Below are 22335 nucleotides of genomic sequence, written 5' to 3'. Positions count from 1 at the left end.
ACGGAGGGTGGTTTTGTAGGGCTAGAGGAGGGAGAGACCCCGCATCCCCCGCCATCTGTGGGCTTCTGGACCTGGTGTCAGAAGCGGGTGGGCAGGCACAGAAAGCCCACAGCAAACGCTGCAGTCTTCAAATTGTTTTGCATGTGCAACACTGGAAGGAAACACTTCTCATTTCCAGCAAATACGAAAACTGAGCTGGGAATGAACACACCCAAGTCCCCTACATACGAACCTTCAAGTTGCGAACGTGGGTTCCATCAGCGTCAGGCGTGAGTGAAATTGCAGCTTGCCCTCCGTCTCCTATTGCTGACGATCCTTCAGCTCTACCGTCTCCCACCTCCTCTCCCTCCTCCAGTCAGTAACCCTTCTCACCTGTTCACTTGACGCCAGCCCTGTATGCCAGCTGTTGTACTGTACTACTGTCCTTTTCAAGGGACTGTACTGTAAGGTTCAAAATGTTTTATTGTTTTTTATGTATTATTTGTATGAAAAGTATTATAAACCTATTACAGTACAGTACCATATAGCCGATGGGGTTAGTTGGGTACCTAGGCTAACTTCGTTGGAACAAATTGGACTTGGCGAACGCGCTCTCGGAACAGAACTTGCTTGTATGTAGGGGACTTACGTATTCTAGAAAACACCCTGGAGGCGGGGCCATGCCCCGGGGGAAACAGGACCCTGTTGCGCAGCCACAGGGAAGCCACAGTGGGGGGGGGGTCCCCACATGGGGTTTGAGAACTCCCAGGCGCACCTGTGCAGACACTCCCTGCGGTCAGGCCAACCCTGGCAGTGAGAGGTCACCCCCAGATTTGCTCACAGGAAATGACTGACTGAACCTCACAGCTTTAGATCAATATTTAATTTTTAGCTTTAATGTGCAAATAAATAGAAAAGGAAAACTACATTCAAAACAGCTGCAAAGGAAGTACAAGCCCCAGAACAGAAATTCTTCAAAACCAGAAGAGATGCTCGCTAGAAGCATGCAGGATGGGGGGCTTGGTGGGGTACGGCCCGCACCCCGGGCCCAGGCAGAGGCACGGGAGGAGCTGCGGGCTCCCGAGGAGGACGGCTGCCGGGAGGGTCTGGTTCAGGAATTCTGGTAAGTTTCCTTCTTATAAAACAAGGATGCGTACAAAGTGCATGGATTACACGTGAGAAAACACGGGTGAGGAGACACCCAGGTGGGACAGGTTGGCCTTGGAATCGCCCAGGCCTGGAGTCACAGGCTTTGCAAACCTCGAGTTCCACAGGTAAACTTCTAGAAACACGTCTCCAATTCCCGGAACCTTGGGTGTTTGGCACAGCTCAGCTGCAGGAAGGCAAGGGCTGCGGCTGGCAGAGGCAGCTGCACGGGGGTTCTTCCAGGCCCACGGGTCAGTGGAGCCCACTCGCTGATGGTGTCAGGGGCCCGGCCAGAGCTTCTCGTGGTGCCGGAAGTTCAAAAGGCTGGTTCCTAGCCCAAACTGCTTGGCATTCTTGGCACAGAAGCTTTTGCCTCTCACACCATACCCGCCCCGGGGGGTGGCTGCCGGAATGGAGGCGTTGGGGTGGGTATGCAGAAGTCCACGAAGAGGGCTGTCACCCCCAGAGAGGCCGTGGGACTTGGCCGTTGTAGAACTTACAACCACTAAGAGAGCATAAAGGAATAAATATGTGTGCATATATATACTTCTAGAATGTCCATCTTAGGTACACAACCGCACCCCAGGGCCCTCCCAGGGTGGGACCACTCGAGCTCAGCGGGTGCGGCAGGCCAGGCCCCCTCCCCTCACGTGCTCAGAGTCCAGCTGTCGGATAAACATGGGGTTTGAGTCTCTTTTTTTCCAGAGCAGGGTCTCCTGGCCAGTTCTGGTGCCGCCTGCCCACTCTGTCTGGATGTCAAAGCAGGATCCCAACAGTCTGGCTGAAAGGGCTCTTCTCACTTTCGAAGTGACTGCGGACCCCAGGCAGGCACCTGCTGGGCCAAGCCGATGCCCGAACTGTCAGATGCAGGCTGTTGCCCAGCTTGGGAAATGTTTCTAGAAGCCTGGGAAGGACATGCTTTTCAAGCAGGTCCACCTGGGCCCGACTCCTCCGACGTCAGGGACCCTCAAACGCTGACCCCTCCTGAACGTGAGCCCTCGAACGTGAGCCCTCGCGCGGCTCTCCACCCACTTTCACCATACGCAGGAAAGGACCCATGGTGCCCAAGCCTGGGGATTTGGCATGTGTGACGGGAGTAGCCCAGCAGGCATGTGAACGCACTCACTTGTGCCTTGAGCGGTGCACTGCTTCTCCCCCTTCCAGTGGGGACTGAGCCCCTAGAGTTCAAGTGCGGGGAGTGCTTTACGTCTGGCACAGGACGGGCCCAAAGGAAGCGGGGAAGCCAAGAGGGATGGCAGCGTGGGGCCGAGAGCCGACACAACCCGCCCTTCTCTGGAGCTCACAGCCCATAGCAGCAAGGCTGGGGGACGCTCTGCTCCCCTCACACTGTTCATGAAAACGCCCGATGGGCACACAGGCCGAGGAAGCAACTGCACTAAGTGCGAGTCGTAGTGCCCGTGTGGGAGCGTCAGGGCGAGGCCGGGCGGCGGCTGTACTGCACTCGGTAGCGGGTCACCGGCAGCCCGTGCACGTGAGCTGTCTCGCAGAGCGTCTTGCAGGGCACCATGTCCTCGTCCTCCTCGCCCATCAGCCAGTCCTGCACCAGGCTGGCTGCCTCCACCGGCACGTTGTCCTCCAGCCAGCGGCTGTGCCACTCCTCGAAGTGCTGGTGGTGGCGCAGCAGGACCAGGGGCTGCACCTGCAGGGGGCGGGGGAGAGAAGAATCAGGATGGCCCAGGCACCCCAGACAGCTGTGGGCTGGCCCCCAGGTTCCCGGGACGTGGGCAGGGAGGGGCACCTGCTTGGCCCGGCCGAGCGTCCCACGGCGGTACATGTAGTCCTCGGAGTTCACGATGAACATCATCTTGTGGGTGCTGAGTTTGAAGCGGCAGTCCACGTTGCAGGCGCTCTCTACCCCGACCAGCCGCTTCCAGGAGCTCTTGGCCTCACCCCGCAGCGCGCGCACCTGCTCACACTGCCACCTGCGGAACTTCTTGAGGTTCCTGGGGGCGAGGAGGATTTGCAGACTAGAAGGTCCTCGTGGCCCAGCAACACTGGGAAGATGCCTGACCTCCCAGGGTTGGAGAAACGCAATCTGAAGCAATGAAAACCACCACCCAAACCCTTTGATCCCGTGAAAACTAATAAAACCCCGTCACGCTGGGTGCTGGCAACGGTGGGAGAGGCCCCCGGGCCCAAAGTCCTCTCACCTCTGCAGGAACACAGGCTTCAGGAGGAAGCCCTCGGTGGGCGAGCTGGACGCACCCTCGGTCCCCACGTACTGCTCCACGTACCGAGCCAGGTGCTTGGGGGACAGAGGGAGACGCAGCCCAGGTCATCAGAGGCTCCCGGGGACTTTGTCCCCACCCCTCCCGAAGCACTAGGATAACAGCTATCGAGAACCCTGAACTGTGATAGAGACCAGCAGACTGCAGCTCCCAATAAAGGGCTCCGCTGGAGCGGGACACGCACACCCAGGCCACTATTCAGATGATTTATGGCATTTCGTGCGTAAGTGGATAAATTCCTGCTGTGTAACGACTTTCCTGTATCCATCACGTGATAAGTTCACGTGGAACAGGAGGCCCCTGACACGGAGGAGAGCGGGCTCTGGGGGATGGGTGGGCAGGAACAGACAGCAGGTAGGAAGAGGGAGAGCACCGGCAGGAGTTGCGGCTGAGTAAAGGGGGGGCCCGGAGCGGTCACCAGGTCCAGGGCAGACATGGCCTGCAGCGTCCGAGGTATCCTTCAACTGCTCACCACCCTGTTAAAGCACGAGGCTCCTCCAGACTCAAGCGTAACAAAAGCACATTTGCTGGAAACTTCTGGAAGGGACCGGGTGTGCAGGCCCCTACCCTCCCTTGTTTTGGAGTGTTTCCAGCGAAGGGCGCTGTGAAGGGAGCCCCCGAGGCTGTGGTGGGTGGCGCCCCCGCTCTGTGAAGGCAGCTTGGGCTTCTGGGCCCTGCTCCCTGGCGTGCGCGCACCAAGCGGAATGTGCGCCTCAACGTGTGGGCCAGGTGGGTTTTCTCCTGGTGGTCAGGGGGCACCCAGAGCTCTGAGCTCCATGCACAGGGAGCGCCGCGGCCACATGCCACGGGGTCTGAGTGACTGGGCTGGCTATGGGCGGACGGCACAGTGTCGGCAGCAGGTGGCAGGAGCCGGGGTTTCCGCAACTCCCACCTCCTGATGCGTTTCCAAGGAGAGCGTTCAACCTGCACAGAGGCTTCTCTGGTGGACGTTTTGCGGCCTGTGCTCAGCCAGCATGTGCATGGGCTCCCGTGGTGGGAGCCCCACGATGCTGCCTGTGGCTGCCCCTGGCCCCCATGGTGTGTACAAGGCACAGAGCACAGGGCTGCGGTCCTCACCTGCACCTCTAGTGGGTCCTCTGTCTGGGCTTCCTCGGTGTCCAGGAGCTCAATGGTCATGATCACCTGCCCTTTGCGCTGGAGGAACATCACCTGGGGAAGGAGGGGGACAAACAGCCTGAAGCCACGAGAACAGCCCAGGCTGGCAAAGGATGAGGTCGAAAGGTCATCAATGATCCCTCTTCACCAGCCTCCAAGCCCCATCCTTCCTTGAGGGACCACGTGCCGGGCTCCCACCTCACAGGCCCTGTGGTGCCCTCCGGGGCCGGGGCCTGCGTCCAGAGGCCCAGCGAAAGCAGCACACAGTACTGGGCTCCTGTCGTGGGTGCCCGCCGTGCTCCCCCCAGCCTCGTGTGGGGCTGAGCGTGGCTGGCCTCTCACCTTAAAGCAGTTCTCGTCAGCCATGCACCGCTCGGCCTTCCACTGATAGCTGGTCTCCCTGGCGGCGCGGACACAGCGGGAGGACAGGTTCCCGCCGGCAGCGCCCCGCTTCTTCTCGTTCAGGTAGAGCTCCACCACCTTCAGACAGACATCGTCGCTCACGAGGTGGTGCAGCTGCCGGGGAGGGAGGGCCGGTGGGTGCCTGGCGTGTGCCCGCCAGGAGGGCTGAGGCACAGCCACCACTCCCACCTCCTGCTGGAGCCCCTACCTCACCCAGAGACGGGGTGGCAAAGTCCACGGGGTGGGGGTGAAGACCAGCGTCCAACGGGCCGTGCAGGGCGACTTCCATGCCACATGCAGACCAGAGCAAACTAGACCAGACTAAACCAGACCAGACTGGGGCAGACCAGGCCAGACTAAACCAGAGCAAACTAGCAAACCTGACCAGACCAAAAGCGAGACCAAACCAGACCAAACCAGACAAGAGCAAACCCGGGCCAACCAGAGCAGACCAGCAAACCCTGCCTGGGTGTGAGAAACGCACAGAAAAGATGCAAACGGAAGTGTGCCGAAATGGGGAGGGTAATCATAAAAGCAGTGATCGTCTTCCGCCAGCGTTCAGTCATAAACACAAGTGATTCCTTTAATACCTATGAGCATACTTAAAACCTTTAGGCCTAGGATGAGACAAGGATTGGAAAAGGCCGAGGCCGGCGTGAGTCGGCCCCTCTGCGTGTGAGCTGTGGCCCAGACAGGCTACTGCAGACTCAGGGCCTCAGGCTCCGCTCTGTGTGTCCCTCTGCTGAGTGCACACAGCGACGCGTGGACACACATGGGTCTCATATGGTGCCTGACATCCAGCACATTCCCAATCAACATTAGCTGCCGTTACTGAAAATAAGAAATGCTACTTTAAAAAATAAATAAATAAAAGGAAGGAAAGAGTGTGGATACGACGCTGCAGGTTACAGGTGTTGCGTGGAGGGGCCCTGTGAGCCACACGTGGGGGTCCTGCCCTCACTGTGGCTCCAACTAAACGGCTCCAATTTTATTGCTTCTTTTATCTTTTAAAACAGGTTTTACAGGAGACATTTGTGGAGAGAAGGAGTTTTTTTTAAAAAAAGGCATGAGTCAAAGTATATATGGTCCAATCCTCCCGGTGCTACAGATGGGGCCGCCTTCCCGAGAGCTGTGGCCTGTTGGGAGCCGACTCGCTCGGTCCAGGAGAGATGAGAGAGTCCTCCCCTCCCCGGCCCCCCGGGGCAGGACCAGAGTGGGCCAGGAATCTGGAAGCTTCCCCCCAAGGCTGGCTGTGTCTGCCTGCACCCCAGCCAGGGGAGCAGAGGTCATGCACACATACGGCCCACAGGGGATGCAAAGCGCTGCTCCAAGGGCCCAAATGGGAGCTCGTCCCTGGAATCCTTCCCAGGTGGACGACGAAGGAGCTAACGGGCATCTCAACAGACAGGAATCTCAGAGAATCACGCTGCCTGGACGCAGCCAGACGCTGAGTTTATGCAGCTTCAAAGCCAGGGACTCTACCCCAGTGTCAGAAATCAGCAGCGGGTGCCCGTGATGGGGGGGTGGCTGGAGTGGACACGGGTGGGGCGTCCATCTGTGAAGGCCCACCGAGCTGCACACTGAGGAGTCGGCACTTTTCTGTATGTTTTACTTCAATAAGAAATTCGTAAAACCTGGAAGGAACTGCCATTTTTAAAATGTTTCTAGTAACGGTACCTGGGTGGCAGAGTAACGACATTATTCCTTCCTCTGCTGCTTTTCCACTTTACGATGAACAGCCTCACTTGATAACCAGGAAATGAAAGTCAAGCTGAATAACAACTTGAGTGGTCACCAAGCAGGACCCACGTCCCGGGACCACACCCGACGTGTCTGGGGCTTTGCTGTTTATATACTTGTGACCAATTTCCTCTTGTTGACATTCAGCTGGGGGTGATGCTGATGCACGTCACGGATATTCCCCCGCCAGGAAAAGTGGGCCAGTTTCTTTACATGTTGCCAAACAACCCTCACGAAAGGTTTTTCAACAGGGGCTCAGACATATCCTCGCACACGCACATCCACAGCAGCACCGGTCGCCACCACCAAAAGGTGGAAACAACCCAAGTGTCCATCAACGGATGAACGGAAGAACAAAATGTGGTCCATCCACACAACGCAATGTTATGTGACCATAAAAATGGCTGACATACTGACACACGCTACATTGTGGGTGAACCTTATAAATGTTAGGCTGAGTGAAAGAAGCCAGACACAAAAGGCCACATAGTATGTGATTCTGTTTATGTGAAATACCCAGAACAGGCAAATCCAGAGAGACAGAAGAGGGCTGGGAGAGGAGGGCTGGGGAGTGACTGCTAATGGAGGCAGGGTTTCTCTGGGGGAAGATGGAAATTAGAACTAGTCAGAGATGATGGCTGCACAACACTGCAAATGTGCTAGATTCCACTGAAACGCTCACTTAAAACTGGCGAATATTACTTTACAAGAATTCTACCTTAATTGAAAAAAAAGGAAAGGTGCCAAGCACGGGATCAACCGCAGGCACAGGAGTGAAGGAAAGGCACTCGCAGGGAGGTGCTGCCCGCTTGCCCGCCCCACGCCTGCTCACCTGCCGGGCGATGCTCTGCACCAGCTTGTCCATGGTGAAGCCCACGTAGGCGTGGATGGTGAACATCTCGCGCAGGGTGTCCTCATACTGCGTGGGGTCGATGCTGCCCTCCAGGAGGCTCCGCACCATGTCCAGGAAGGCCGGGTAGTATTCCTCCAGCTCCACCTCACCTGAGGGGGCGGCACCATGGTCACGGAGGGCCCGGCTCCCACGCGGCCACCACCAGGAAGGATCTGGAGTCACCGCCTCCCACTGCAGGTGGCCCGTGGCTCTGGGGCAGCTGCTCAGCTGGCCCGCCTCCCCTCCCGGATCTCAGAGGCAAGCCCCCATGGTGTCACCCCTGGGCCCAGGGGCTCACTTGGCTGCTTCAGCCGCAGCTCCATGGCGGGGTCGTTGCCCTTCTCCCGGCGGCCCTCGCAGAGCAGTTTCTCCCTTTCCTTCTCCGTCCGGTACTCCAGGAGCTGCTTCTGTGCCTGGCGGTAGATCTTCAGAAGCCTGGAGCACAGGGTCTGATGGAGGCGCAGGAAGAAATACCAGTTGTTGTTGGCGAAGAAGAGGCTGTAGACGTCGTCCAGGGGCTTGTGCTGCGGCGGCTGCTGCTCTGTGGCCGGCGCCTCGCCCGAGGCCCCCTTCTCCTCCGGGGCGCTGCTCTGCGGTCCGGGCGCTGGCTTCTTCCGGTCACCAGGGTCTGCACCCTGCCCCTGGGGGCTCCCCCGGCCCTCATCGGCGGAGTCCTCGGACGCGCCCAGGTCCAGCTGCTGGGAGAAGAAGAGGCTGGGCACGAACTGGTGCACCAGCTGGTGGATGGTGCCCTGGTCCTCCTTCTGGATGGCCGGCTGCCGCTTCACGTAGTAGCTGATGAGGGCGGCTGCGTCCTCCAGGATCTGCCGGTCCTCGTATACGAAGATGAGGTGCGGCTCGCTGGAGGGGGCGCTGCGGCCCTCCGAGTGCTGCTCCTGGTGCTGGGGAGACAGGGCGGCTGTTAGACGGGAAGCGACCCACTGGGAGAACTCCAAGTAGGGGGTCCAGGGCCATGGGGCTCTGAGGGCATCACAATGGGTGGGGGCCCAGCTGAGCTCTGGAACCAAAACGAGGCCGAACTCCCACTACCAAGGCCTGCAGCAGCACTCAGAGGCTGGGGGAAACGAGGCGAGCAGCACCCTGATTATTCGAGTCCAGCTGACCCAGGCTGCCTTGGGGGTGAGGAAGGCTCAGGGAGGACCACGGGCTTCTGCCCACCATCATTCATTCACAGACACTTGGCTAGACCCCGGAAGATCTGCAACTGCTTGCACTCCGGCCCGGCCCCCTCAGCCCTGCACACCCGGTCCGTCACCATCCCGCAACATTCCCTGCCTCTGTCCTTTCCCCGCCTGCCACCAGCCCTTCCATGGTCCTGCCATCACCCGGTGCTGGCACAAGCCTCCCACCTACTCGCTCCCGTTCACCAGCCCACGCCAACCACTCCCCTCACTGAGTCCAGAGCCACACAGAAGCACGGTTGGCCCTAGTCGCCCCTCTCTGCTGACAATGGCAGGGTGGCCTCAATCTGCCTCCTGGGCCAGCCCTATGCTGGGTGCTACGGAAACACCCATCCTCACCCCTACGCAGCCCGGCGAGGGCAACAGAGGCACAGAGAGCTGGCCATCTGCTCGAGGCCAGGAGAGCCAGAGCTTGGGCCGGGCAGCCTGCCCCGACCCCGGCTGAGGAGGGCCTCACCTCGTCATAGACGCTCTCAATCTCATTGAGCAAGCTCTTGGAGCGAAGGGCCTTGGTGTCATTCTGCTTGAAGTTCACGGCCTGGTGGTCCAGGGACTTGAGGTATGCCTTCTCATACTGCTCCCGCCAGATCTTGTTGAAGCCCTGCTGGGCCTCCCGCCACTCCTCCTCTTTGGCCTTCAGCCTGCAGGGCCAGAGGGGCTCAGCACACAGACAGCCCGGGACACCCGCCCAAGTCATCCCTGTGCAGGGTCAGCCTGTCTTCCACCCACAGACCCACTGGACATGTTCCATACTCGGGACAGCCAGCTCCAGGCCTGTGCAGCGGGCTCTGTGCTGTATAAAGGAGGGAGGGGGTAACGGCCCTGTGGAACCTGCACAGCCAGTTTTAAGGTTTCTTGAACATCGCTGTCCTGGCCCACAGAACTGACTGCGCTCTATGCAGCTGCTGGCTCGACCGCCGGGCTCCCTTGCTCAACTGTGAACCCCGCAATGGAAGGGACTGTGTCGGGCTCGTTTGGCTCTGTAGCCCCAGGGCTGGGCACAGCACCTGGCTGAGGGCAGCCACTTAACCAATACCTGTTCCCTGGCACAGTGAGGGTCCCAAACATATGATTAAATAAAAGGCAAGCCGTGATATAGGATGGTCCCATTTGTGCTTTAGAATAGTTACTTTTCATGTTCATGTTGAGACATGATTATGTGCATGGCAGAAAGTTCTAGGAGGACACAAACAACTGTTGACAGTTGTGCTTTCCTCTCGGGAATGGAATGGGGAGATGAAGCAAGACTGGAAAACACTGTAACCAACCAGACTGAGACCCCAGGGACCCCCTCACGATTACACCCATGACAAACAGCACTAATGAGCTGCTGGGGGGCTCCCTGCAGCAGACAAGGTGGTCAGAAGCATGAGGACACCTTTTCAGGACGACGGGGACAGCGGTGACAGGGTTCTTCTTGAGGCTCTCAATGATCTCCGGAGCCTTGTCGCCGTAAATGCGGTGGATGGCGCGGCGCTGGATCACCTCCGACGTGCCCCCCAGACAGTCGTCCAGCCGGAACTTCTCCTGGTCTTCCGGCGCCATCCGGGAGAGCTTCTTCTGCACGCTTTCCAACACCCGGATCGTGGCCAGGTTGGTCTCCAGGACAACATCTAACTATGGACAGGAAAGCAGAAAGGGGTCAGCTGTCAGGGCGTCAGCGGGGCCCTAGGGACGGGCCTGGGCTGGCAGAAGGGATGTGCAGAACTGAAGAGGGGACGATAGACATCAGGGTGTGGTGGCCCTGATGTGGGTCTGGGGGACTGGAGGGAGCACAGCTGGTTACGGGGGTGTGGGGGCGGTCCAGACCTGGGCGATGATGGCATCACCTGGACCTCACCACTGGTGGACCCATCTGAGGAGGGGAATGGGTCCTAGGCTGACCCTTCCCACAGGCATCAAAAGCACGTTACACTCAGCAATGAAGAGGAAGGGACGCGTGGTACATACAGCCCCCGGGTGACTCCCCAGAACATGTGCTGGGGGTAGCCAATCCCCAAAAGTTATATACCACGTGACTGATTCCACTTAGGACAAAGTGAAGGAGGTGGAGGACAGGTTGATGGATGCTGGGAATTGGGGAGGGAGGTGGATGGGGATATAAAGGAACAGGGTGAGAGATCCTCCTGGTGGGGGAACTGTTCAGTATCTTGGCTGTGGTGCTGGATACATGGACCTCCACAGGTGAGAGAACCACACAGAGCTAACACACATGCACAGGCTTGTGCACAAGATACCCTGCCCCCCCACGCCCCCCACGAATACAAGTCCAACTAGGGAGACGTGAATAAGATCATGGCCGGGTCAATGTCCATATCCTGGCTGACACTGTGCCAGAGACTTACAAGCTGTTACCACTGGGGAAAGGGCACCCGGATCACTCTGTGTTATTTTTTAAGCTGCATGTGAATCTACAATGATCTCAGTAAAACTTTGTATTAAAAAAATTTACTTAAGTGAACCTAATTTTAGTTAATGAACACACACACACACACACACACACACACACACACACACACACACACACACACACACACACACACACACACACACAATGCCTAGCCAGCCTGGAGGCCAGCAAGGCAGAAAAGGGAGGCTTTCAGGAGCTGCCCCCTGCTGGAAAGTGCTGGAATCCCTGATACTCTAAAGGAGACGAGAGGTCTCAAGGAGGATCAGGATACATACATCCCAGGGTGAGCGAGGGCAGGGCCGTAGAGAAGGCGGGCCTGCACACACACCTCGAAACGCTCGTCCTCACAGCGGTGCAGCTGCTCCTCGTAGGGCGTCTTCTTGGAGCTGACGAAGGTAGAGTCCTCTGACCAGGAGGGGAAGGACACCCAGGTGTCGTTCAGTACCTGCACCAAGAGGAAATGCCGTGACCAGCGCGCCAGGCCTCCACTGCCAGAGTGGTTTACTGTGTTGTCCAGCGTAGAAGATACAAGGATAAGTAACAATAGTGATTTTACAGGAAATTACCTTATCATACAAATAGTAAAATTACTTTTAAAGTGGTTTTAAGAGAAAACGTGGCTTTGATCAAGTGAACAAATCTTACTATCAATACTTTGGGGTTGGCAAACTTTCTCTGTAAAGGGCCAGATAAATATTTTAGGTTTTGCAGGTCATTTGGTCTGTCAGGTCTACAGGGATACATCGTTTTATTGTGCTTCACAGATACTGCCTTTTTTTTTTTTTAAACAATGTGAAGGTTTGCAGCAACCCTGCATCGAGCAAGCTTATCGGTGCCATCTTTCCAACAGCACATGCTCACTTTGTGTCTCTGTGTCACACTTTGATGATTCTCACAATATTTCAAGCTTCTTCATTATTATTACATTTGTTATGGGGATCTGTGATCAGTGACTCGCTGAAGGCTCAGATGATGGTTAGCTTATTTTAGCAATAAAATATTTTAAATTAAGGCATATACATTGTTTTGTTCAGACATAACACTACTGCGCACTTAACAGGCTACGGTACAGTATAAACCTAACTTTTATATGCACTGGGAGACCAAAAAATTTGTGTGACTCGCTTTACTGCGATGTTTGCTTTATTGCAGTGCTCTGGAACCAAACCCACAATATCTCCAAGGCACGCCTGTACTCAACTCTGCTCTCGTCCTGGCAAAGCAGCCGCAGGCAGTATGTAAACAAATGGGCATGTCCGTGTGCCAATAAAACTTTACTTACAAACACAGGCAGTGGGCCGGATTTGGCTCATGGGCCATAGTCTGCTGACTCCCAGACTACATATCCTGGAATCCAGCAGGCACTCTTGAATTCTGGAAATGCAGTAAGCCTGTCTACTAACTCTGAAAAAGTGTTCAGTGGTCAAGCTAAACAGAAACATGCTGAGGGCAGTGAACCTGGAACAGAGCGGGCTCAAGGCAGAAATAAACCTCAGTCTAAATGACGGAGGAACAAGCCAAACCCTATGCTGGCGCCGTGCGCTCTGCGGCTTGCCAGAACCACCAGCAGGGTAAGAAACTGTCATCTCCACCCATGCATTTTGTTTTGGCACATCCCGGCACCATCCACCATTCACCATCGGGGGGATCAACACTCGGCCCTCCACGTGGAACACAGGAGGGGGTAAGGAGCATGCAGCACACAAGCTGACGTGAGCCCCGGGAAGCGCTACCTCCTTGCAGATGGCCGTCCTCCCGCTGCACTTGGGCTGCTGGTAGGTTTTGGGGAGCGCCCGGTAGCTGGATCCGATGCGCTTGCATGAGGCGTAGTCGATTTCCCGGCTTATTCCATCCCCGGATCTGTCACTCATGGGTGGGGCGAAGGACAGCTCTTTCACCCCCAGGAAGGACTTGAACTGTGCAAAGAGTTCTGGAAATTTCCTTCAGAAATAAAGACAAGTCGGAGGGAGGTGGGAGGGACAAATTAGGAGTTTGGGATTAGCAGATACACACTACTATATATAAAATAGATAAACAACAAGGTCCTACTGTATAGCACAGGGAACTATATTTGGTATCTTATAATAACCTATAATGGAATAGAATCTGAGAAAGAATAAATACATATATATATCTGAATCCCTTTGCTGTACACCAAAAACTAACACAACATTGTAAATCAACTATACTTCAATTTTTTTTTAAGTCTAAAAAAAAAAAAAGAAATAAAGACAAATGGTAAGTAGCATCCCGAGGGCCTCCTGAGAATGATCTAGAGATGTTAAAATGGCTTCATGTTGATGCCGGCAGTTAAAGATGGTCAGAATCAACATCAGAGAGGAGGGGCGAGAGGCAGAACGAGCATCCAACACGTGTGAAGTTGCCGCGTGTGTGAATCTGCCCTCCAGCCCTCTGTCACCAACCAGGCCCCACCACTTGCAGGAGGTCCTTGAACACGCCAAATAAAATGACCTGGACTGGCAGAAGCTGGGGTCAGCGATGTATGTTCCCTGACTGGAAGAGGCCGGGCATTAGGCCAAGGATCAGCAAACTAGTCAACCTCCCCACATCTGCCTGTAAACAGTCGGTCACATCCACTCCTTTAGTATTGCCTGTAGTATTGCTTGCGCATAATGCCAGAAGCTGGTTAGCAGTGACCCTTGGCCCTTGACAGATAAAATCTGCTTCCCAGCTCCAGGGCCTTCCTCCCTCATGAGGGAGACACCCTCCCTAGACAAATTCTCGTAATGTAATGGTCGTGCATGTCGATGGGAAGATTTTAACGCAACTGACCCCCAATGTCATCTGCATTAATGTTTAAATGAATATCAAATCCTACAGAAAGGGTGCAGATATTTTGACAGCTGGTGTGATGATCCTGCCATTACTAAGCCTGGCAGTCTCCCCTCATTAACTATGTGCCCCTAGGCGGCCCGCCTGTAAGGACCCCCGCCAACTCAGCTCACAAGGAAAACCCTCAAGCCAACGGAAATGCAGGGAAGGAAGACATCAACAACATGGGTGTAGAGGATGCCTGAGGTTACAGCAGGATAAACCACTCTTAAGTGGAGGCTTACCCCACTCCAGCCCCAACTCCAGCCATGCTGTCACCAGGTGGCAGCTCTCTGGGCCACTGCACTCAGCTGCCCGTGGGTGTACAAACCCAGAAAGAAGCTTGCTCATGCAAACAGAGGCCTCATGGTGGGGAGGGGGGTGGGCGTGAACCCAGCTGAAGATGAGCGAGCAGAAGCCGCTTCATTTCTCCACTTTGCTGCACATCCCCGTGGCCCTCTCCCCCGCCTGGAGTCTCTAACTGCTGCTCACATGTCGAAACGGGAATAGCTGACCCTGACCGAGCTCAGAGCACTGGATTCTGAGCTGCGCAGATGTACTTCGATGTGAGCGTGTCCAAATCCACGTAAAAAACCAGCCACGTTTTAGCCGAGACTGTGTGACGCCTGCCACCCTGCTCTGGGTGGTTTTTCAGAGCGTTAACAGACCTTTAGCAGTCCCAGAAAGTTAATCCAAGTGAAAAGGTCACCCTGATGTGTGTACACTCTTGGGACCACCAAGGAAGCACCTCCTGATGACCCTAACTCGACCTTTGAGTATCCCAGCCCAAGAGCATAATCTCAGCACGGATTACAGGGGGAAACTGGAGATAAACGTCCATTGTTGCAGACCCTGCCGAGAAAACCATGGTACATACACTGTGCAGTCGCTAAAAACGATCGGTTGGGTCTAAGAATTGCTGAGTTTAAAAAAGAAAAAAAGAGAAGACTACAGCCCAGCCTGACAGCGTGATGCCATTTATGTGAAACTCAACAGCCACACTCAGATCCCAAGAGCAGACGATGAGCGAAGGGTGGGCTTCCAGGCCTCATCCCCCTGAACTCGCCCATCACCGTGCAAAGCTCTCTTATGAGAGCTTATCCTGGACAGAGTGAGAGGTATCCGTTCTGGGCCTCAGTCTCCTCAGCTTAAAATGTATTGAGACACATCGAATGTGTTTAAATTCATGAGTTCATGTAACGCCAAAGAAATTGGTCCGTTTTTCAGTTCCTAATTGGCCTGATGAGACAGGATAGCGACTCATCACCCTGACACTGTAATAAAGGGAGAAATCAAGCATCTATCTTGGGTCACCAAAAGGTGATAAATACTGTTGAGATGCTCTCTTTTGCAACCTGCAGTGAATGAATAAACAAAGGAATAAACCACAGAAAGAACTCAGAGGATACCACTGCCTCCTGACAGAGGGATGTGGGGGAATGTGAAGGTGCATTTGGCAAAATGCACCCACGCCATGGGGATGCCAATGCAGACACGGTAAGGAATAAACTTGCAGAGGGAACCTAGAGATGAAGAGGGACGTACAAGACGTATTAGAAAACAAAACCCAGACCACGAGGTGAGACTGAGCCGTGTGTTTGGCGGTGTCCGCCTGGGTTGGCTGCACCGTAATTAGTGTAGGGAGGTGGTCACTCCCAAGCCAAGGGAGGGAGCATGACTGAAATGGCAGGTGGAGGGGCTTCTGGAGGTTGGCAAAGGTCCATTTGTGACCTGGGTGGTGGGCACAAGGGTGTCTGCCTAATAACGATTCACCAAGCCGTTCTTCTGTTATGTGGTTTCCTGGATCTGTGTTTTATTTTACATTAAAAAAAAAAGTTTAAAAAACTTTTTTAATCAATAGAAAGGGAATCAGTAGCTGCCCCCAGGGGCCGGCAGCCTCTGGGGTTGTCTTGGGGGCTAAACAGGACGCCGCACACGTCACGTATAATGCAAACTCACCGTGTTCGAGATGCTATTTTTTTTTTTTTTTTTTTTTTTTGTGGTACATGGGCCTCTCACTGTTGTGGCCTCTCCCGTTGCAGAGCACAGGCTCTGAATGACCGTGCCCCCTGCATCGGCAGCGGACTCTCAACCACTGCGCCACCAGGGAAGCCCCCTCGAGATGCTATTTTAAGGGTCTTCAGGCAGAGCCCATTTGAAACTTTCTGAAACCCTGCGCAGGTATATTTATGACCCCCTTTTGACAGAATGGAAACTGAGGCTCAGACGGGCTAGGAAACTCGCTGGGCATGACAGGGCTGGTGAGTGGGAAGCACACTGGGAGCCAGCAGACTCCCCTTCCCACAGCACAGGTGCATGACCTGCGGATGCACAGTCACCTCCCAGGACAGCTCCGCCCCCCTCAGAGGCTGCCGGGCCCTCGGGGGGCAGCTCACACAGGGCAGCAGGACGTGCTGGAAGCGGGTAACGGATCTGCTAACAGAGTTTCTCTCTGGGCAGCAGGGATGCTGTGTGGTCATTTCATTCTTCCCAGTAATTTCTGATTCTTAGAATTTTAAAAAGCATAATGAATCTCCAGGGAATTATGCTGGGTGAAAAAAGCTGATCCTGAATGGTTACAGAGTGTGATTCCATTTACATAATACTTTTGCTATATAAGCTTTAGAGAAGGAACACAGGTATTGGGGGTTGTCAGGGGCTTGGGCTGTGGGAGGGACCTGGGTGTGGGTATCAAAGGCCAACACAAGGATATTCGTGGTTCTGAAGCTGCTCGGTACCTGGACAGTGGTGGTGGACACACCAACCTTCACAGGTGATACAGCTGCACACACACACACACACACACACACACACACACACACACACACACACACACACACACACACACACACACACACACACACACACACGTAAAATGGGAAACCTGAAAAGATGGGTGGCTTGTGTGAATATCAACATACTGGCTATGACGCTGACTAGAGATGTTACCACGAGGGAACGCTGCCCAGGACCTCTCTGTGTTCTTTCTCACAACTGCTGGTGAATCTATAATGATCTCTGTAACAACTTCAACTTCAAGACAAGATCGAAAAAAACACATATACCATTTTCCAAAAACAATAGCCAAAAGAAGGGTGAAAGGAGTTTACGGAAACAAAACCCAAGCGGGGAGCCCCGAGAAGTGCTGCTCACCCTAGAAATGGGCTGACCAGCTGGAGGAGCTCAGAGCCGGACACAAGCTCCTGGTTGAAGAGCGCGATGCAGCGGAGGAAGTTCTCGTAGACCTCCTGGCTCTTCAGCACCCTGCGCACCTGTGGGGAGAGCGAGTCAGGGGGCCCCTACCGGGCCCAACTCCCGCTCCTGAGCACACCTGGCTCTGCTATCACCAGGTGCACACAGAGTCACCAACACAGGCATGTTCTAAGGGGGCCGGCTGTGGTCTGCAGCGGACTGCTCTCTGTGCAGTGATCTTTGGCTCAGACAGCATGTGCCTAGAGCCATCTCACTGGCTCTGCCCACTGACTCTGGACAGAAGCCCCAGGACCATCCCAGCTTTAGAGATGCCACACAGCTTCTGAGTGGCAGACATGTGCCCCCAAACTTAGTGTGGGCTCTGAGCTCTGCCTTTCCCACCTGTTTCGCTACCTCCCGCCCGCTGCCCACCACTGGCCGCCTGTCGCCTGCTCCCAACCCTGCCTGCTCAGATCTGAGCTGGGCGAGGCCAGCCTGGACGGGGCAAGGCCCAGAAGTCGTGGGTCCCACCGCTCACCTTGTCAAAGAAGGAGAACTCCTGCAGAGTCCCGTACTTCCCCACGGTGGCGATGGACAGGTCTTTGGTACCACGGAGTTTCATTTTCTTCTGTAGAGAGAAATTCCATGCCATGGATGCTGTGTGCCTCCCACGGGCAGCCCGTGTCCATCTTTATTAGAATCATAACATCACCAACACTGAGCTCTCCTGATGGGAATTGCCATCAGGTGCTGGATGAGGTCTGCCCAAGACCCCCGTGGATGAACCTCTCAGGACCACCCACCTCAGCCTCCATGACCTAGTGAAGGGTTAAAGGTCACACAACCACTCTGCCCACAATCTGGGATCTAACTTTCAGCAGTTTAGCTCTTTTGATGTCAGGAGGGATTGTCATAGAGTAAGAACAGCCAGGGAAACATGCCCCTAGATACTGTATCAGAAACCTCTTCCCCTGCCTGTTTCGTCCTGTGGGCCGTGATGGTGATGGGAAGGGGACCTGAACTTGGCCACTCTGCTGAGACATCAAGGGCTCTACAGAACCATCTCCCACATGCCTGAAGAATGATGGGGATGTGTCAAGAGGACACAGAGCCAGCCCAAAGGGCCCCACTGGCCAGATCTGGGACGGTTTAGGCATCAAGATAAACAGTGATAGTCACGGATTATAACCCGAGTCTATGAAGATACACATAATTAAATAAATGGAGATGAAAAAAAGCTCTTCCTTACAGTAGAAAGCCAACTAGTAAATGCATAAAGAATGATGGAATTAGAAAATCACCATCACAGGTGATGAGAACAACAGGAGCTGGACCTCAGTGCCTCTCACCCCCTAGCAGGGCACCTTGTGCAGTAACCGACCTGCACAACTGTACATAAGGGCCCTGCCTGTGAAAGAGCTGTGATGGTGAAAAGGAGCAGACTGAGCAGTACATCCGGTTTCTGCGAGAGGAGGTGACACTCCTTCTCACACAATCTTGTCAGCCAGGGGGCACAGGTGACCGGCCACCTCACAGGTGAGTCAACTTCTCAAGGTCCAACAGCCAGTGAATTTCAAGCTGGACTAGAGCCTGGACTCGGCCTCATGCCCCAGGTCTCTGCATATTGCTCCTCAAGTCATCTACAGAGAAGGCCAGGCTGCTGGGTGTCCACGCATGCACACACCTATGTGCACAGCTGACAGTTACCTTGGCTGGTGCAGACACGGGACGGAGGAGTGAGGGCCGAGAGCGCTTTTTGCTGTGTTCCAGATTCTTCTCGTGCTCACTCTTTTGGACACTGTTCATTTCGCATGGCCCATTTCCTGTGAACTAAGGACACAAACACAGGAGGTGGTCAGCGTTGGAGAGACACAGCCAGGCCCATCAGTGCTGGTTCTCAATGTAACCTAGTGCGTGGAACCACTTGCAGCTCAGCTCGTGGCCCCAGCAAGCACGGTCTGCCATGGGCCAGGGGCTCTGTCCCAGTGTGAGGTGACCCTGGCTCTCAAGATGCTCACGTTTACTGGAGGAAAGACCCGTGTACCCAGCTCACCACAGTCGCGCACTGTGAGGCTGGGAGAAGGCTCATGGAAGGCCTCGATGGGCGAGGGTCCTGACAGGTGAGGGAGGGCTCAGTGGGGAGACACTGAAGCTGGGCCTTGGCGTGTGGGGCTCACCCAGCAGACCACTGACAGGGTGTCTGCCTGTATGTTCGAGCGCACCACAGAAAGGAAAAGAATTTCAGGCTAGAGGACCAGCAATGTGCAAGGCCCTGGCAGCAAGAGGAAGAAGTTGACGGTGCCAGGTCACTGGGGCGGGGGAGGAGGGGTTCCAGTCAAGTTTGCAATCTTTCCTACGAATAAGAAAACGCATCTTGGGGACAATGTCATCACTTGGTGGGGTGCTCACTGCTAGTCCTCCCAGGCTCTATACCAAGCACTGATTAACAGGTCAGGGTGCTGGCAATATTTATGAAGAATGGTTCTGGAAGGATCTATTCGGCATTTGCATCTGTATGAAAGTCAGAGCAGGCAGGGGGGAAGGTGAACAGACCATGGCTTTTCTTCAGGGCTGGGCTGGAGAGGCACACGGCAATCAGCCCCACTACGTTCATGTTGCCTGCACCCGCTCCCACCACGGGGCCTATATGCAGAGACACTACGTGAAGGGTGTGCTGTCAGCCCAAAGCGTGGGCCGGGTGAACAAGTCGTGGTGCATCCAAACCAAACAGAGGCAACTGTCAGCTATGAGTTAGCTCTGTGTCTCTGTGTCCACTGTGTCACTGCTAGGGACAGGCATACGTGATACACTGTTATGACAAACAGAAAAAACCCTAGGGGCAGAACAAATGGGACGCCATCTTTTTTAAAAGGATAAACGTTTGTTTGCACATTCAGAGATTTCTGGAAGGACACATACTATGAGACACTTGTAAGTACTTAACCTTGAGGAAACTGAGAATAGGAAAAAGGGAAGCTAACTTTTCATACTTGATGCTCTCACGAATGCTTGACTTTTCTCATGAGCATGTACTATTTTTATACTCATAATTATAATAATAAAGACCTATTGTTTAACTACAGGCAAAACCTGTCCCTTAGAGGATTAAGCTCCTTTGGAGGGATTAGTTATCCGAAGACCCAAGGCTACTCCAAGAACCTAATATGGAATAATTCTCAACTGGTATTTGCTGTAGATCCCAGAACAGGTGCAAACACCAATTCCTAAAGGAGGGGGACAGGTGACGATATGACGCACTAAGTACGACTTGGGGGGGGCGGGGTTGAGAGGAAAGTGGGTAACCCACTGCTCGCCCAGCTAAGCTCACCCAGCTGGAAGGCAAGCTCAGTACCACTGATCTTCCCCTAACAGTTCAGGCAGTTCTTTGGTTTCAGTTAAATGTCCCAATGTGCAAATGCCTGAGGCAGAAGACCCCCAAAGACCATTCACATAGGGACTGGCACACAGCCATGCCCATTCGCTGACGTACGGGCCTGTGGCTGCTTTCCCGCTACCACGGCAGAGCTGAGTCTTTGCCACCCAGACTGTCTGGTGTGCAAAGCCTAAGATACTTACTGTCTGGCCCTTTATAGAAAAACTTTGCTAAGCCCTGATCTAGGCAAAGCAGTCGAGTTTAATTAGGACAATATCAAATTTCACCTCTGGTTTCTTTTTCCTGCAGTTTTAACAGAAATCTAAAAGTTAATGAAAAGATCATTCTATATGACAAATTATTTATGAGCGTTTTAGTAATTTTTAAAAGTTGATTAACTCTTTTAAAATGTACAAGACAGTTCTAATTACACAATATACACTTAAAAAAAACACTGCTGAATTGACAGCAAATGCCATTTAAAGAAACTCTGTGGGCAGGTGATTTTCTGAGAGAAATGCTTATTTTCTAGGGTGGGCTTTGTCAGTGTCCAACTTGGTAAATGCCAAGTTGTGTCCACCAGGGGGCACTGCAACCACAGCCCTCAGAGGACAAGAGGCTCTACTCACCCTCAACCCTGACCCATCAAGATGATAACTCAGGAACCAAGGCCTGCAAAACGTTCATGTGAGCTGTGCAGCAGCAAAAGCTGGCCAGGGACAGAGCCAGGGCTTTCTTCCCTGAGGCCATGAGGGCAGACTGCCCCTGGACCCTGAAGCATTGACAGCAATGACCCTGGGAAGGCCACCCAGGGATGCCACTGTGCACACATCTCTGCGGGGATGGGGTTCAGGGGAAAAGCTGCCAACGCCAGGGTCAGAGGTGAGATTTGAGGCCAAGACCCAAGAGGATGAGACCCAAAAACTATCCACCAACTGTACAAGGGAGCAACACAGGGCTTTACAGCAGGTGACAGCATGTCGCTTGGGCTCCCAGGGGCACAGAGGCCCAAGCACCCACAACCCTGGGCTAAGCCAACACAAGAAGGGTATGAGGTGGGAAGGAGGTGGTGAGAGCCCTCTGCTCCTCAGCCACGCGGCCCCCGGAGCCAGTTAGGAGAGTCTTTGACGAGCAGGAGCATACAGAGAAGGAAGATGGGACTGATGCTAGGACTGCCAAGGACAGCTATTTGGGAACAGGGAGAAAAAAACCAAGTAGGGATTCCGAAGTTCAGAGAGATCCGCGGGGCAGGTAATGGACTCAGAGGAGAAAGCTGGACTCGGGGATGGGGCCGTGAGGAGGCAGCTGGGCTGAGAGGCCCAGTGTAGAGGTGAGCTCCCTGCCCCCGGGGAGTCCAGACAAGGGCTTCCTTCAACCGCCCCCCGCCCCCCCCGGTATCCCCCAAGAGCCTCCAGCAGGCCAGGCAGCCGGCTGGTCCTGGAGATGCAGAGGGAGACCCTGGGAGGAGTGGATGAGACGACCAGACGGGATTCTAGGCCTACTTTCCCAGCACAACCGCAGCTGCTCTTTCCGGAACACTGAGCGCCAGCCAGGCCCCGCGAGAAGCACTTAAAGGACAACAGCTCAGTCCCCACCCGAGCAGGAGGGCCGGTCAGTCCCGTGTGAGAGAGAAGGCAACGAGGCCTGGGAGGTGACACGGCCAGCTCAAGCCTGCCTGTAGCACCCAGAGCCCGAGGAGGCCCCGGCTGTGTGCTCACGGGGCTCTGTCCAGGCCCCCAGGACACACAAGGCTCTGGGCGGGTGGGCAGGACTGGTTACAGCTCCTGGACTTGTTTTCAGCC

General features: G+C 54.7%; 1 protein-coding gene across 1 annotated transcript in view; it reads right to left on the bottom strand.

Annotated features, from left to right (window-relative positions):
- Positions 1 to 853: 853 nt before the first annotated feature.
- The window catches only part of SIN3B (SIN3 transcription regulator family member B), a 37049-nt gene continuing 15567 nt past the window's right edge, over positions 854 to 22335 (bottom strand). Inside the window, exons 5-18 of the mRNA XM_082652391.1 lie at positions 18868 to 18990; positions 17699 to 17788; positions 17122 to 17240; positions 12870 to 13077; positions 11465 to 11581; positions 10105 to 10343; positions 9184 to 9367; positions 7823 to 8426; positions 7465 to 7634; positions 4833 to 5006; positions 4452 to 4544; positions 3297 to 3391; positions 2885 to 3089; positions 854 to 2785 (exon numbers count right to left, since the gene is read on the bottom strand). Of these exons, the coding sequence (XP_082508517.1) occupies positions 2555 to 2785; positions 2885 to 3089; positions 3297 to 3391; positions 4452 to 4544; positions 4833 to 5006; positions 7465 to 7634; positions 7823 to 8426; positions 9184 to 9367; positions 10105 to 10343; positions 11465 to 11581; positions 12870 to 13077; positions 17122 to 17240; positions 17699 to 17788; positions 18868 to 18990 (2652 nt within the window). The 3' untranslated portion in view covers positions 854 to 2554. The remainder of the gene's footprint in view (positions 2786 to 2884; positions 3090 to 3296; positions 3392 to 4451; positions 4545 to 4832; positions 5007 to 7464; positions 7635 to 7822; positions 8427 to 9183; positions 9368 to 10104; positions 10344 to 11464; positions 11582 to 12869; positions 13078 to 17121; positions 17241 to 17698; positions 17789 to 18867; positions 18991 to 22335) is intronic.

Source organism: Grampus griseus (genome assembly GCF_964374135.1).
Source record: "Grampus griseus genome assembly, chromosome: 3".
In the NCBI taxonomy this organism is placed as follows: domain Eukaryota; kingdom Metazoa; phylum Chordata; class Mammalia; order Artiodactyla; family Delphinidae; genus Grampus; species Grampus griseus.
Note: the sequence above shows the minus strand (reverse complement) of the source record. Positions and strands in the feature narration are given on the sequence as shown.